General features: G+C 40.8%; 1 protein-coding gene across 1 annotated transcript in view; it reads left to right on the top strand.

Moving 5' to 3' along the window:
* slco5a1 (solute carrier organic anion transporter family member 5A1) overlaps nucleotides 1–16,112 on the top strand; it is a 43,744-nt gene that overhangs the window by 24,528 nt on the left and 3,104 nt on the right. Inside the window, exons 3-9 of the mRNA XM_087788957.1 lie at nucleotides 3,194–3,326; nucleotides 3,390–3,604; nucleotides 7,505–7,669; nucleotides 10,358–10,556; nucleotides 12,671–12,830; nucleotides 14,473–14,714; nucleotides 14,789–14,853. Coding sequence (XP_087645083.1) covers nucleotides 3,194–3,326; nucleotides 3,390–3,604; nucleotides 7,505–7,669; nucleotides 10,358–10,556; nucleotides 12,671–12,830; nucleotides 14,473–14,714; nucleotides 14,789–14,853 — 1,179 coding nt within the window. The remainder of the gene's footprint in view (nucleotides 1–3,193; nucleotides 3,327–3,389; nucleotides 3,605–7,504; nucleotides 7,670–10,357; nucleotides 10,557–12,670; nucleotides 12,831–14,472; nucleotides 14,715–14,788; nucleotides 14,854–16,112) is intronic.

Below are 16,112 nucleotides of genomic sequence, written 5' to 3'. Positions count from 1 at the left end.
TATTGAAAATCTTTTTTTTTTTTTTTTAATTTTCCTTATGTTTCCATTTTATAATAACTTGGTTCATTAAAAAAAAAAAAACTTTTAAAATGTATATAAAAATATTATTGTAATGGTGCCACTTTGTTTTTGTATTGTCTGGTTGCACTATAATGCCAACAGTATTATACTGAATTTAATAGGCTGCACATTTTGAAATATATAATTTATAAATGTTATTTTAGAATAAGAATAGGAATTAGAATAGAAAACTCTAATTGAGTCGGTTATAAAAAAAAAAAAAGCTATATAATTAGTCTGGGAGAATCTTTGTGGAATAACTAGTAAAACCTCAGTTTTTGAGTTCAGTAAAAGAAAGTTTTGGGTCAAGAACAACTTTATATCTGTAATACAGGATTGTAGATGTGTTAACTGATTTCTTTCATATGGCTTCATTGGTGGATACAACCGGGTGTCGTCAGCATAACAGTGAACATGTACAGACTTGTGTACATGTTTGTAGTCCAGAAGGTAATTGTCCTGATTCCTTTTGTGTAACAGTTTGACTGAGGTCGATCATCTGATTGAATTTGTGTGTTTAAAATCTATAGATGAGTTCTGTCCTCTGTACATAAACTTGTCAATGTGCCTCAGCGTCAGAGTATCGGACGCAAGTTTCACCACCAGTCTTTGTGGCCTGAGAAATTGACCATTGTTCCTGTGTCTAAATGTGTTTTTGTGCAGCGTTGTGTGTCTCTGCTTTGGGCTGATAAGAGGCTTTGCAGACGCCTCTTTGTTCTTTTAGCAATATTTCCCCTTCTTTCCTTTCCCCAATAGCATTTTCGAAGGGCGACATGATTTAATTAAAGCCGTGCGTTTGTGGTGGTTGTTGTTTCGACCTCAGATATTGCTTCCCTGTGATGCTGATGTCCAAAGACTGGATGTTTAACCGATAGTTGAAGTACAAGATATGGTCATTGAGGTTTGGAGGTTTAGAAGAGGGGCCTAAAGAATATGTAGCAATAAACAATTATTTCATGTTTTTAAACGGGCACAATACAGTCCACACCAAATAAACACCCGCATATGAATACCATTAATAATACAAGTTTATGACTTTGTTTGCGGATTTTTGGATCCAGGATTTCACCAACAAACAAACATACTTGAGCACTATTAAAAACCAATTGTGAAGTAACTAAAGTAGAAGACAGCAAATGAAAATGAATGGGTTTTAAAAATAAATTTAATTGTATGGCTGATTGAAAATGTAACGATTATACATCTAAAGAAACAAAAACATCAAAATTGTGAAAAGTTAAATCAAAAAGAAAAGATCATGCACAAACTAACAGCTAAAACAACAACAAAAAAGCATTATTTTAATCATTATTAAATAATATTTTGTGATACCATGCAAATATTTAATATTTTCTAAATATTGTTTTACTTATTTCCATTTATGATTGAAGATAATTCTCTCATTGGGTTTGTCTGGTCTGCAGTGGTCAGCACTTTACAAATCCACGTGAAAAACCATTGACTCCAACTTTATCCAATTTGGTACATAAGGTCACGTATTTGACCATTCCCCCAAAAATCGAAATGCGTCCACACACTCAGGACCATGAAGTGCTTCTCCTTTCCCAGTTCTTGCACACCTTAACAGCTCCGGGCAATGTTCCAGTTGTAATTATAGAGCGCTTGCCCCCTGATTATAGCTGGTAAATGGCTTTGACTTGTCTCTGCTAGATATCCGCAGGGGCTTTTTCCACTTGTCCAGCCAAGGTTCTCTAACTTTAATGAGTTTCTGCCTTCCTCTGGCGAAGTGACGGAGTGTGATTGGCTAACCTTAGTAACTGTCTTCAAACCCCCCAAAGGTTAATGCTTCCCTCCTACTTGCTCTGAGTTTTTTTCCCCCGAGCGGTAAAGCTGCAGGCGTGCCCTTGGGTCAGTACCAGGCCCGTGGGCAGTCGTTTAACACTTGACAGTGAGAGAAAATGACTTCAGGACTGTTGGAAAGTTCCTACAGGTGTTTTCTCATGCAGCAGGAGAAGACACAACAAGTGCTTTGAGGAGCAACATGTAACTTGAGTTTAATAATGATTGTTTTTTCTTTCTATCCTTCGTCGATGTCATCACTTTTATAACCTCTGAAGAGAATCCATTATGTAAAAATGTTGTCACATGTTTATTGCTTGGTTCGTTCTGATATTTAAACGAAATTCAACATAGCAAATGAGGTGCCATCCCTGTCGACAACCTCCTCAGTGATGATGAACAGCTCCCATGATGCTTTGCCGCCCAGCCAACCTATCAGCTGTCAATCACTTTAGACGAATCAAAACACACACATTCATTTTTTCCTCCAGTTTGATTTGGCGGTACTTCTTAAAGGTGCAGCAAGATTTGACACAAAGTTGACTCCCAATGGTCCGGCCGGCCGCCTTTGAAGGTCTGGGATGAGGGCTGGGTATCAGACTTTGGTACTTTTTGGCACAAATTCTTCTGTAGTACCGAGTATCAAAAAGTATGCTTTGACTTTCAGTTTCCGATTGATTTGTCACTTTTTACCCAGTGATCTTTTGCAAATTATTTATTCATTCTTTAGGAAAAAAGCTGAAATTTATCAAATTGACATTGATGTGTAATGTCATTTTCTTTTTGTTAGAATTTATCTTAACTTTATCTTAAAATTGGTATAGAAAAATATGTCGTTTAGGAACCGATATTTAAGGGAAGGTATCGTACCCGTTTTCAGTAATGGTATCGACAACCTTTGCCCTATCTTGGGTTTATTTAAATCTTCCCACGATCCCTAAACAAACTTCTCTACATTAGCTGTCACTATATATTTATATTTCTAATCCCATCATATCCTCACGCACTTATCTGATGCTCCCACACTTGACTAGTAATTAAACAAAGCTTTAAAATGGTAAAAGAAATTACAAGACTAGTTTGGTGTCTCGTCCTAGTAGTCTTTCATAAGTCATCGTACTTTTTCCATTCACTGTGGACTCCTGGAGCCAAACATCAGGTCAAGACTGTGATTAAGAAGCAAGGGGCCAGAACAGAACATTTTCCACCGTCTGTTCCCAGATTTGACACAATGGTGCTGAGCTGAATCAATCCTGTTTGTGCAACGACTTCATAGTGTGTAACGAGCGTTATTTCCAAATCTCTTACGATGTACTTTGTTGTTTTTTTTCAGCTATCATGTACGTGATGGGAGCTTTGGGGCCAGCGGCCGGCTACTTACTAGGCGGCGTGCTCATCGGCTTCTACGTCGACCCCAAAACCGCGGTGACCATCGATCAGAGTGACCCTCGTTTCGTTGGCAACTGGTGCGTAAAATGTTGAATCGAAATCGAACAATCAGTGTTTCATCTTGTGTCTGTGACTTGTAGGTGGAGCGGCTTCCTCCTGTGTTCCATTGCCATGCTGCTGGTCATCTTCCCCATGTTCGCCTTCCCCAAGAAGCTGCCTCCCCGACACAAGAAGAGGAAGAAAAAGATGGGCTCCCCCGGCGATGTTTCCAGCGACGACGAAATGATGAAGGAGAAAAGCGGCGGCAAGAGCCAGAACGTCTCTTCATCTATGGGCTTTGGGAAGGACATCAAAGGTCAGAATCTCTTGCCTTTGTTGTGAAACATGACGTCCAGGTGACCGCTCGTGCAATCAGTGGTCAGTGGTCATCGAGTTGTGAAGATGCCGTCGAGTCATGATTGAAAGAGCTGCTGACATTTCGAGGGGAATCGTACGTCTGATCCTAAAGCAAACAGGAACAGAATCTCGATGCTTTGGTGCAAAAACAAGAGATTCAGTGGGTTTTCCGTCTACCAGGGGAGAGCCCCTGCTAGAATCTGCTCCAGTGTTTTCTCACTTCATTTTTTCTCATCTCCCTCCTCAGTCGGGCGGCTCTCTCCTTCTCAAAATGAGCTGTCGAGGGAACCGAGTCTTGTTCCTAACACAAGAGCTCAAGACTCAGAAAAACGCTCACACTGTGCTTTGTTGTCATAATGTCAGCCGACAACCATGAGTTCCCAGAACTTACACAGGTGAACGCTCATCCCTGTGTCCAGGGAATGGACTTTGGATACGGCTCAGTTACCGTCGGTGCTACACGAGCTGCTGGAGCCAGCGGTCGTGCTGCTGCTGTTGTACTTGTAACGGCAGGATGTTTGGGGCTGTTGAGCAAACTGTGGCCAATTCTGCACAATGAAGTGCAAACACTTCAATGTTATTGCTGTGTGTGTCCCTCTGTCGAGGTGTCTGTGTGTGTGTGTGTGTGTGTGTGTGTACGTGAGTGTGTTCATTGCACAAATTCAGCACTCTCAGAGAAATGTGCTGCACCAAAGTGTCCATTTTTAACAAGCATTTTTTCTGCCCTTCATGTCATCAGCAGATGTTGAGAAAATGCAAACGTTGAGCGTTGAAAAAATGTGCATCAGAGACTTTAGATCTTTAAAAGTTTTTTAATAATTAAGGTCAGTCAGAGGCTCTGGGACCCGAAACCTTGATTTTGAAGGATTCTTTTGAAAAACTAAATTGAAAAATATCACCATCTATAGTAGCCTATAGTGTAGTATAGAGCTTAAGTAAGTAAGTATTAGTTATTTCTGTAGGCTCATAAGCTGATACTAGTATGAAGATGTAGGTGAGAAAATGTTTTAAAAGGTTAATTGTAATATAAGGTTTTTAAATGTTGTAAAAAGTCAAACTTGTCATTTAATGAAGTGCTGCTACTACACAGACTCTCCAAATACATCTTAGTATAAATAATCAAAACGTGAAGTTATAATGATATATTATATTATATCATTATATATTTTTTACCTGTTTTGTATGACAAGAACAGCAAAACATCTGGAATGAGCATTTCCCAGTTTTGTCACTTTTAACTAAACCTAGTGAGATAAAAACGATGTGTAATGATGTTTAGATGCAAAGATAGTTTACATTAACGTGGCTCTCCTAAATCGCTGCTGCCGACTTGTTTGTAAAACCTTTTTGAAGGATTGATTTTCTGTAGAAGTACATGAATAAGTAAAGCAACGTAATTGTCAGGTCGATGGAACAAGGGTTTGTTCAGGTGAGACGTTCCATTTTTCTTTTCTTTTTTTTATTGGCTGAAATGTTTAAAGTTTTTAATCGATTCGAAATCTTTAAAAAGTGAGTTGCATGTTTAGATTTGAATGTAATCCGTTCACTAAGATGACCTCACTTGTCCTGTAGAAAATACTTCACACTTAATTTGATGTCGCGTGGAAGTATCTCTGGTGGCCAGAGCCATGAAGGGAGCAGCTGTCGGAGACGCCATGTGTCCCCCGTGGACACGATTGCTCCCCAGGAATGAAGTAATGAGCTGACTCCACTATTTAGAGCTTTGATCAGGGCTAATGCTGACAGATACTAACATTTCTCCACCTACAACACGATTAGCTGCTCAGCCAGTTCGCCTTAAATCGAGTTCTGGTACCAGTCCGTCTCTGGCTTCATTAAATCCAGCCTAATAAAAGGCCTGTTAAAACGCCCTCTGTGCTTGAATTCATCTGTGTGAGAAGCAAGAAGTCCCATGACTGCAGGGTCACAAGGCTCTCAGACGGAGCTTCACTTGAAGTATTTTAACAATGTGCGTGTAGAGAGATTAAATTGTGTTCCTTCCCCACATTTCTAAATATGAATTCAGACTTTCTTTGTGCCGAATAGTCCACCCGTTGCCTTGTCCTTCCATACATTGCAAGCGTTTTTTAGTAAACCAGCTAAAAGCTATTATTAGCTAGCAAAGCTATGAAACAATCCAATGATAAATAGGGATTTTTTAATAATATAAACATGATATGCGAGTCATTTCTGTAATTCTAAATACATCAAAATATGATTTTCTTGTTCTCTCTCTTCCAGTGCTCTCAAGCTTTGATCTAAACGTGAGTATTAGATTTGCTCATGGGTTAATAGTGACGTATGTACTGATGGTTAGGTAATAATAGTAAGGTGTAATAGTATAAATTGATACAATTCAACAATTTTAAATGTATGCATTTACATTATGCTGATGCCATTGCTAAATATAAATATAAATAAATAAATAAGCACCATTTGTTTTTATCTGTTTCTATTTCATATCTAAAAAATTACTTTTCAACATTTCTTTTTTTAAAAAGCACTTATTTGTTTCCCTAACACATATAACAGTTATATGATAAAGTTATGTTAATGCTATTTCCTCTTATGAGAGTTTAAATGAGGAGAATCATGGCCCAGCATAAGCAGGTGTGTGATGATTAATACACGAAAAAGCCACTGATGGATGATCTCTCATTCTGAAAGAGGCCTGGTGGCTCTAACTTCTATTGTTTGGCATCAACATGGAAGCAAATTTGTGTCACAACAAAGAATATTTTGTTCCTCAGATTTGAGTTTGTGATTTACTGGAAAGTTGCCACAGCTGGACACTAAGATCTGTCTTGCTCGAAAGCATCAGTTGTTTTTTTTCTGGACAGAGTCAAAGATGAGATGAACTCCACCGAGCTTTGACATTTCCGTGCAGATTTATATCTATTTAATTGGACAGCGCCCCTTAAAAGTCCGGGTCGCCCCCGCGCTGAGACCGTTTCCCTGCCAGAGAGGAGCAGAGGCGAGGATCCCAGTGGGTCAGGAAGTTTTGGCTTCTCTAATGCCTTCTGACTACGCTTGTGTGTTCCCTCCATCCTTGGGAATCGTCCTCTATGAGCAGAACTTTTCTCACACTGTGAACAAAGAAGTTTGCTTCTCGGCCCTTTCCTCCTCTGTGTGATGTTTTTGGGTTAAGTATGATCTGTGAGTTCTTTCACGGGGAAGTTAGAGGCAGAAACAGGAGCAGCTGCAGGAAGAAGAACGGAATCTCTTCACGCTTTTGGATGATAATCGCAAAAAACATGTCTTGTTTGGATGCTTTGTTGATTGTCAGAAATAAAATCTAGTCTTGAAATCATTGGAGAAGATGTTGCAGATGATGATGTGCTACTCAGTTCTCACCCTCGTCTAGGCAGCGCGTTGCCATGACAACAAGCGTTCTCTCAGCCGAGGTCACGTCACTAAGCTTGACCCCGCGTCCCTGTCATGTCTAGATTTTCTCTCACAGCGTTTAATTTGACAGAGTGTGAGCGACCCCAAGGGATGAGATGGAAAAGTAAAGGGTTGTTATTCTGCCTGGCAACAGTAATGTACTCCCAGTGAGGGCCACGTGAGCGCTAAGTGACAGGATGATGCTGACCGAATCATATGGAGGCCTGCAGCAGACACGGCGGGCTGGTTTGCCCTCTCGGTGATGGACCAAGGTTGACGGCGTTCCAGCTGGAGTCAAGCTGCTTGTTTTGTTTGCAACAACAACAGGAGCACGACCGACGGATCACGTTTCCCAGTCAAGGATTCAATAAGCTCACAATAATATCATCACTTTAACCATGTTTACACTTTTCAATCTCATCGTGCAGCGTTTTATTCAACGTCGGTTCTTTTGTTTTTGTTTCTCCCTCCTCAGATCTTCCCAAAGCAGCGCTCCGGATCCTCAGCAACATGACCTTCCTCTTCGTCAGCCTGTCCTACACAGCCGAGTGTGCCATCGTCACCGCCTTCATCACCTTCATCCCAAAATTTATCGAATCCCAGTTTGGAATTCCAGCCTCAAACGCCAGCATTTACACCGGTACGTCGACCCCTTGGCTATGATACCTACGAGTAAAAACAAATGTATTTAGGATATCCCTTATGGGGCTCGTTCCTCTTGACCCAGAGATGACACAAGGGTTAAATGTTTGAAATTTGGCTATGCTTACAGCGTCGTGCTTAACCTAAAGTGTGTTTCTGGCTTTATTTTGACCAGTAAGTTATTTACAGTTACAGCTGTCTGGAGTTTATTTTCGTTTTTCATGGCTGTAGAGCTGTTCAGGAACTCCTTTTTGAGATTGTGTTTGTCTTTTTTTTTTTTTTTTAAAAAGAGTTTTCAATGTAACAAAATAACAGTTTGAATAGTAAAAAGACAACACAATTTCTCCTTCATAAAATGATGGGAAGATGCAAAATGATGATGATAAATTTAAACTTGTAAGTATTTTTTATATTGTAAATAACAAACTTTCCCCAAACGATTTTTTGTTTTATTTAATTTTATGCTGTAAACACGCAGCACTAGTGATTAAGCTTAATGAAGCAGTGTCATGTTGTTAAGAGGTCAGTAGGTGGCGCCATCAGTTTAAAAATGATGTGATGTTTCATTGGAACAGTTGTTCAAAGCAAAGGAAAATAGTGCAGAGACCGCCATCTAGTGGCTCTGAAAATGACGTCACTGCTTCATAAAGCTTCATCAGACCCTGGCTATGCAGCACTGCTCTCATTCCCTCCCAGTGAACTCATCACCACACCCGTGTGTGCGTCTTACTTAATGTAAGGGTCAGCATTAAGCTTTTTAATCCAAACTTTATTTACAGCATGTTCAGGGGTTTGTACCGGTGCAGGTGTATCTGTGTGTTTGAGAGTACTACTGCAGAAGCACTGAGTCGACTGTTTTACGTCAATATTGAGCCAGAAGCAACTTAATTGTTTCTTGTTTCCTCACTTTTGTTATTGTGGAAGCAGCACTTTAGTGACGAGCTCGTTCCAAGCAGCCGTCCCTCACAGGCCAAGTGATGCCAGACTTGCGGGTCCAATAGTAAACTCGTCCAAAATGCCTCATTTTGGGTTTATGAAGAAAATGCAGGATCGTCTGCAGAACTCTTTGGTTTTTTAGATTGTGTTGAGCACAATTTATCAAAAGGAGATTTTCACGACAACCTTCAAAACCACCTGATCCGTGCCCTCGCTGACACTGACGCATAACAAGTGAGATTCAGTGTCTGCATGTGCGTCATGTGTCTGAAGCAGCTCACTTTTGCTCTCACCTCTTCACAAGCCGTGAGTCACCGAGACCTGCTGACTTTCATTCACTAATAAACTTCACTGGCTCCCCCGGCTGTGCTGCCGATCCTCGGTGGGCGCCGGAGACGCATTAATCATGTGTCGGACACACACACACACACACACACACACACACACACACACACACACACACACACACACACACACACACACACACACACACACACACACACACACACACACACACACACACACACACACACACACACACACACACACACACTCCTCTGTGTTTGCGCACATATGTAGTGTGTTCATAGAAACTGTCTAATCCTGCCGTGTTTCCTGAGCTATTTGTGAGAATGTATCTGGTCTCAGGATTAATGCGACATGTAGAGATTGAGAACTCAATCATGTGACCGTCGAAGGAGCGTGTGTGTTTGTGTCTTGCTGACTAACATATGTTCATTTCCCAGACGCACACACTGGTACACACATCTCATCATCCTGTTGCCAGGATACAAAGGGCATCAGGGTAGTGTGGTTGCTATGGAAACCTGAATAATGCCAAGCTCCTAGCATGCGATGATGGAGACGATGGACACTGGTGACGTCCAGATGGACTCGGCTCGGTGTTAACGACTTGTGTTAGTTTAAAGATGAACAACACAATGAGTGCGTCGACAAACGTGTTTTCACACTAATGATTATTTTTCGTAGATGTTAGCAACATGCTAATAGACATGCTAGCTAAGTCATCTCTAGTTGTTGCCTGATGTGTGACTTATCTTATCATAAACCATGAATATAAGTTAATTTAAAGCTTCTTTATCTTTGGATCTTACAAGTTCTAAGTGTGTTTGTGCGGCAATTTAAATTGCTCTTAACTTTTCTTTTATTTCTCTGTTTAAGGACAAAGACTTCAAGTTTATGTCATTTTTGTCATTTAGATTAACATTCGTTCAAGGACTTCAACCTCATCAGTCGCCATGGTAACGGTTGAAAGCCAGGACAGATGTAAACAGCCTATTTAAAAGCTGATTAAAAAAACAACAACTTTATTTAAAAACCATGGATAGTCATGAAAGACATGAGAAGAGTCGACAACTTTTCCAAAGTGTTTGACTGAAGACGGTCATTTTTCTATCAGAAACATTGTGCTGCGTTCATGGAATCAACCGAAAAATAAACGTTTATTTAATTATTTTTTTTGTTGGTACTTGAAAATGGTCCTGGATATTACATGGTGCTCAAAAAATAACAAATTGAAAAACAAGGAGCTCATTTTAAAACAAACAACCAGAACTAATTTAATAAATAAATGATTTTAATGAAATGTTGTTTTGCCTGTAATATTAGCTCAGCCACACAGTTGAACCTGTTGATTTAGTATCTAGATTGATGCCCCTGAGCTTTAACCAGGGCTCTGCTACACAAGGCCTCATGTCACTGACTCTTTTCTGCTCTCCCCCCCCCCCAGGTCTGATCATCGTACCCAGTGCCGGCGTGGGCATCGTGTTGGGCGGCTACATCATCAAGAAGCTGAAGCTCGGCGCTCGAGAGTCGGCCAAGCTGGCCATGATCTGCAGCGGAGTCTCGCTGCTGTGCTTCTCCACGCTCTTCATCGTGGGCTGCGAGAGCATCAACCTGGGGGGCATCAACATCCCCTACACCACCGGGTAAGACCACCAGGGGTCGACCAACCAGGAGACACCTGTGAATTATTGACTTGAATTTATATTTTAAAGTGTAGACTGTAGGGTGTGTTGTGGCAAGTATCTGGCGATATGTTATGGGGGGAAACTATGTGATATATTTCAATATATAGTAATACTGTAGTAACAAGCATATATTTTTATTATTGTCGAGTACTTGACTCTGGTGTTGCAGAATTTGCGGACCACTTGACTCTTGACGAAGTCGTAACTGCTTAATTTATTCTGAAACTAAAAAATGTCCAAAAATCTGCTTTAAAAAGCTGCTAGAGTCGAGTGTATCCTCTTGTCCTCAGTCATTGCTGAGATCTCGCAGGATTTTATTCTTCCTTTACCTGCAGATGATTTAATTGTAACACAAAATATTGGCTAGTGGATTTAATATAAAAAATATATATATAATTATTTTTTACACACTTTAATAAAATGTAAACCATTAAATAATTATGATAAAAATTAGAAAGACAAAAAAAATGTTTCAGTGCTATTGGATATCAATACTGTAGCGGGAAAACAACAGCAATATTTACAGATAGGTGTGTTGATAATTTATTACACCCCTAGTAGATTGACAAAAATAGTACATTTAGATTCTAGTGAAGGCCTCCCACCACTAGAGGGTGACGCTTTAACTATTATTTTAAAATAGTTCCTCACATCTGCCAACAATATTGTAAAGAAACTCATCACTTTCCTGTTGAGAACCATGTCCTCCGAGTTAGTGGTCTTTACAAAGGTAGAGTACTCGATAACAATTGTCTATTTTGAACAACAGTTGGATTAATAATCTTATACACAGTAAGACGTTCACAAAGCTCCATAATCTGGGGGACATTTGCCACAACGGTTCCCAACACTGACCCCTTAAGAAGCGACTCTCTGTCCTGCCCACTGTTGACGGAGGGTCAGCAGGACCGTGTGAGCCGAGCAGCACCGGTCACCGCTGACGGGTCACACCACCGCCAGGAATGTTGAGCCTCAGTTCTCTTTGTGTCTGGACCAGGCTCCGCCCCCTTGCCTGGCTGCAGGTGGTCCACTGCAGGACCGGCCACCGCAGAGGTCGAAGGTCGCCACCTCGACGCGATCACTTCAGCTGATGCAACTTTCTGTTCACGACTCGCATTTCTACGTTTTTACCCGTCCTGCTTTCCAGTCTTTCTTTTCACCTCTCTGCATTTTTTTTCTTGGCTACTTTTCCATCACTTTTTCATTCTATACTTTTCTTTCTCTCTCTACGTGTGTCCCCCTCTTTCTTTGACTTTAAACAGTTTACAAACTGCTGTGAAACAAACACACATCAGCTCAGATGGAACTAAAGAAATAAATCTGTATAATCTCTGAGGCGACTGTTGATCCTGCTCTGATCCTGGTCCTGCGTCTCCCCTGAAACAACCCTGAGCCGCTTCAGTGCTCCTGGTCCAGGACAAGTCCGGTCCTTGTTTAGCTTGGACCGCTGGTTCCCAGCATGCCAGGCGAGCCTCCGTCATCTGCCCTTTCATCCTCCCGCTCAGAGATAGCCCGGATCAAAGCGGGATTATCAAGGATTAATAATCTGAAACATTTGATCGCCACTTCAAACGTCCCTCAGTTGGAATACAAGTTTCCTTGAATCAAGTTTAATATTATATATATATATATATATATAGATTGAAACAAGGAAAGAAAGCGACAAAAAGAGGAAAGGAAAAGGGAAGGGAGGAAGCGATAAAGAGGAAACCATAATGATGAGTGGAGGACGTGAAAGAATGGGAAGAAAAAAGCAATTGAATAAAGGAGAATGAGGGAGGAAAGAAGGGACAAAAGGAAAGTGAAGAGGAAGTTCAATTAATATAAGCGAAGGAATGTGGTGGTTGTGAAAAAAGAAACTAAAGAAGAGAAAACAAGAAAAGTAAGAAAATATGTATATAAACAATTAGAATGTAAATAAAGGGTTAAGAATATGAAAAAAGGACTGAAAGAAAGGGAAGAATGAAAGATGAGTTGAGCAGATATTTCCAAAGATGGTGCAACAGTCGCTGTATTATCAAAGCGTGTCGGTTCATCCTCAGACTCCATCTCTGAAGCTCTGACTCTTGCAGGCCCACTCTGACGATGGCTCACAGGAACCTCACGGGGAGCTGCAACGTCAACTGTGGCTGCAGGATCCATGAGTACGCTCCGGTCTGTGGCTCCGACGGCATCACCTACTTCAACCCTTGTCTGGCTGGATGCAGCACCGTCAGCAACGACAGCAGCGGGGTCAGTCGCACACTCACACTCACTGTCCTACACTGCAGTCACCTGCACACACTACACACACTATACACTCACACTCACACTCACTGTCCTACACTGCAGACTCCTGCACACTCTCACACACACTATAAACTCAAACTAAACACACTATATACTCACACTACACACACTATACACTCACACTAAACACACTATACTCTCACACTACACACACTATACTCTCACACTACACACACTATACACTCACACTACATACACTATACATTCACACTTAAGACACTCTCACACACACACACTATACACTCACACTACACATACTATACACTCACACTAAACACACTATACTCTCACACTACACACACTATACACTCACACTAAACACACTATACACTCACACTAAACACACTATACACACTCACACTACACACACTATACACTCACACTACACACACTATACCCTCACACTACACACACTATACACTCACACTACACACACTATACACTCACACTAAATACACTATACACACTCACACTAAACACACTATAAACACTCACACTAAACACACTATACACTCAAACTAAACACACTATGCACACTCGCATACATTCACACTCTCACACATACACACACACTTACACAATACACACTCACGCACTACACACAAACAATACACACACATTATAAACACACATGCACGATACGCACGCACTCACATTCACACACTGTAGACACTAACACAATAACACGCTACATACACACACTGTGTTTGTGTGTTACTGGTTGTGTGTTGCTGTTACACATACACATCAACAAAGGCACAGTAACACATGCATACTGTAACAGAAACACACACAAAATAACGCATACATACAGTAACACACAGTAACACATTCATACTGTAACACACACACAAAATAATGCATACATACAGTAACACACAGTAACACATTCATACTGTAACACACACACAAAATAACGCATACATACAGTAACACACAGTAACACATTCATACTGTAACACACACACAAAATAATGCATACATACAGTAACACACAGTAACACATGCATACTGTAACAGAAACACACACAAAATAACGCATACATACAGTAACACATGCATACTGTAACACACACACAAAATAACGCATACATACAGTAACACATGCATACTGTAACACACACACAAAATAACGCATACATACAGTAACACACAGTAACACATGCATACTGTAACACACACACACAAAACAACGCATACATACAGTAACACACAGTAACACATGCATACAGTAACACACACACACGATATAACATAATACAGTTACACACGTACTCGCATACACACACACACACACACTAAAAAGGTCTTGACACACTAGATGTTAAATCTGCTACACAATCAGTAACTTCCAGAGTCAGTGTGATGTGCACGACCAGGAAGGAGTGTCACGTGCACATTCTGCTCTGGAAGCAGAGGAAGTGAGGGAGACTGTAACAATGAGGGAGGAAATTGGAACAAGAGAAGAAGAACGTGTGGAGTCAGATGGAGCCGCTGCTGGTGCCGTCTTGTCTGTGTGTGTTAGTGTGTGTGAGCATGTGTGTGTGTTCACATCCTCGGTGTAGTAAGTTGTGTGTCTGCTCAGGTGAGGAACTACACCGACTGCGGCTGCGTTCAGAGCCGCCAGGTGATCACGCCGTCGTCGGGCGGTCAGGTGAACCAGCTGCAGCTGGTCATCGTCAAGACGTACCTGAACGAGAACGGCTTCGCGGTGTCGGGGAAGTGCGACCGCACCTGCAACACGCTCATCCCCTTCCTCATCTTCCTCTTCATCGTCACGCTCATCACCGCCTGCGCACAGCCGTCCGCCATCATCGTCACTCTCAGGTGAGTGCTGCCACCGCTGCTTCACCTGCACAGGTGCGCCTGACTTAAACCTCTGGTGCGTGTCTCTGTCTCAGGTCTGTGGATGAACAAGAGCGGCCGTTCGCCCTCGGGATGCAGTTCGTGCTGCTGAGGACTCTTGGTACGTTTTTAACAACTGTATTGTTCTGTTGTTCAAGTGCTTTGTGACCCTGGTCTGAAAGGTGCTTTATAAACATAAATAACTTAATTAAATTCACTATTTTCATTTAAAACATAGTTTTAGGTTCTTCTGAACTAATGTTTATTGTGCTGACAGTTCACTCTTTATGTGTTTTAACTGGAATAAACCGTTTCTAAATGTTGGAAACTAACTTAAAACTAACTCAACCATAGTTTTGTTCACCAAAATAAGTCAATAAAACATCATCTTACTTCTTAAGTTCATCTAAACTTCGTGTCAATTCCAATGCGATTTTGAAGTCCCGCTATATTTCTACACTACAGCGCCTCCCTGTGGTAGAAAGAGTAACATCACAGTCGCTGCAGTTAAACTATTTGTCAAGCGTTGATCTATTGATGAAAGTTTGCTCTGGTTAGTGTGTTAAAGGTTGGCTAATGCTAACGCTAGCTAGAATCGATCATTTAATAAAAGTACATCAATTTATCTTTTTCACTTCAAGTGGTTTCTAATCTAATATCATTTGAAAGATTATTTTGCACAGGAGTGAAAGACACCCCTGCAGGAAAATGGCAGACATGGCACTAATATGATGACTATTACTATTACTACAATTTATTGAAGTAAACTGGGGCCTCGTGTACAAACAACTGTGTGGATTTCCTTCTCAGACCTCACAAGTATCCAGATGTTTGCATCTGTGAACTCGAAGAACATTTCCTGTTCACTCAATGCAGTGTTGTTTGAACGATCAGATATTTAAGTGACTTGTTGGTCATTTAGTCTCAAATGACAAAGACTTTATTGACAGACATTTGACGGTTTAGCTTCCTCTGATAATTAATAGTATATAATTCTTGACCTTTTTTAAATTAAACCTGTGAAATATCTGATAAAAACAGTCATAAATTGGTCATAATCAACAAGTGAAGAGAATGACAAACTTTTATAGTTTAATATTCATATCATTTTTGGTGGGTGTGTCGTGTATAAACGCACTTCTCAACATGACCACTAGGCGTCGTCAAAGAGTCGCAGCATGTCCATAAAATAATGGATCAAATGTTAAAGTAAATAATTTTAGTCACAAAATCTTTGCCTCGTTTTGGAAGGAACTGCACACTCTAGTGGACGTTGTTGGTATAGCATTTAAAAAGCTAACCATGAATAGTGTTAGATTTGAATAATTGAGGTTTTCTGGAGCGTATTTAGTGCAAACACGAGGCCTCTGGTCATGTGAC

This window comes from Callionymus lyra, chromosome 4, assembly GCF_982586985.1.
Source record: "Callionymus lyra chromosome 4, fCalLyr1.hap1.1, whole genome shotgun sequence".
NCBI classification, from domain to species: Eukaryota; Metazoa; Chordata; class Actinopteri; order Syngnathiformes; family Callionymidae; genus Callionymus; species Callionymus lyra.
The sequence above is the reverse complement of the archived record's forward strand: the minus strand, read 5'-3'. Positions and strand labels throughout refer to the sequence as shown.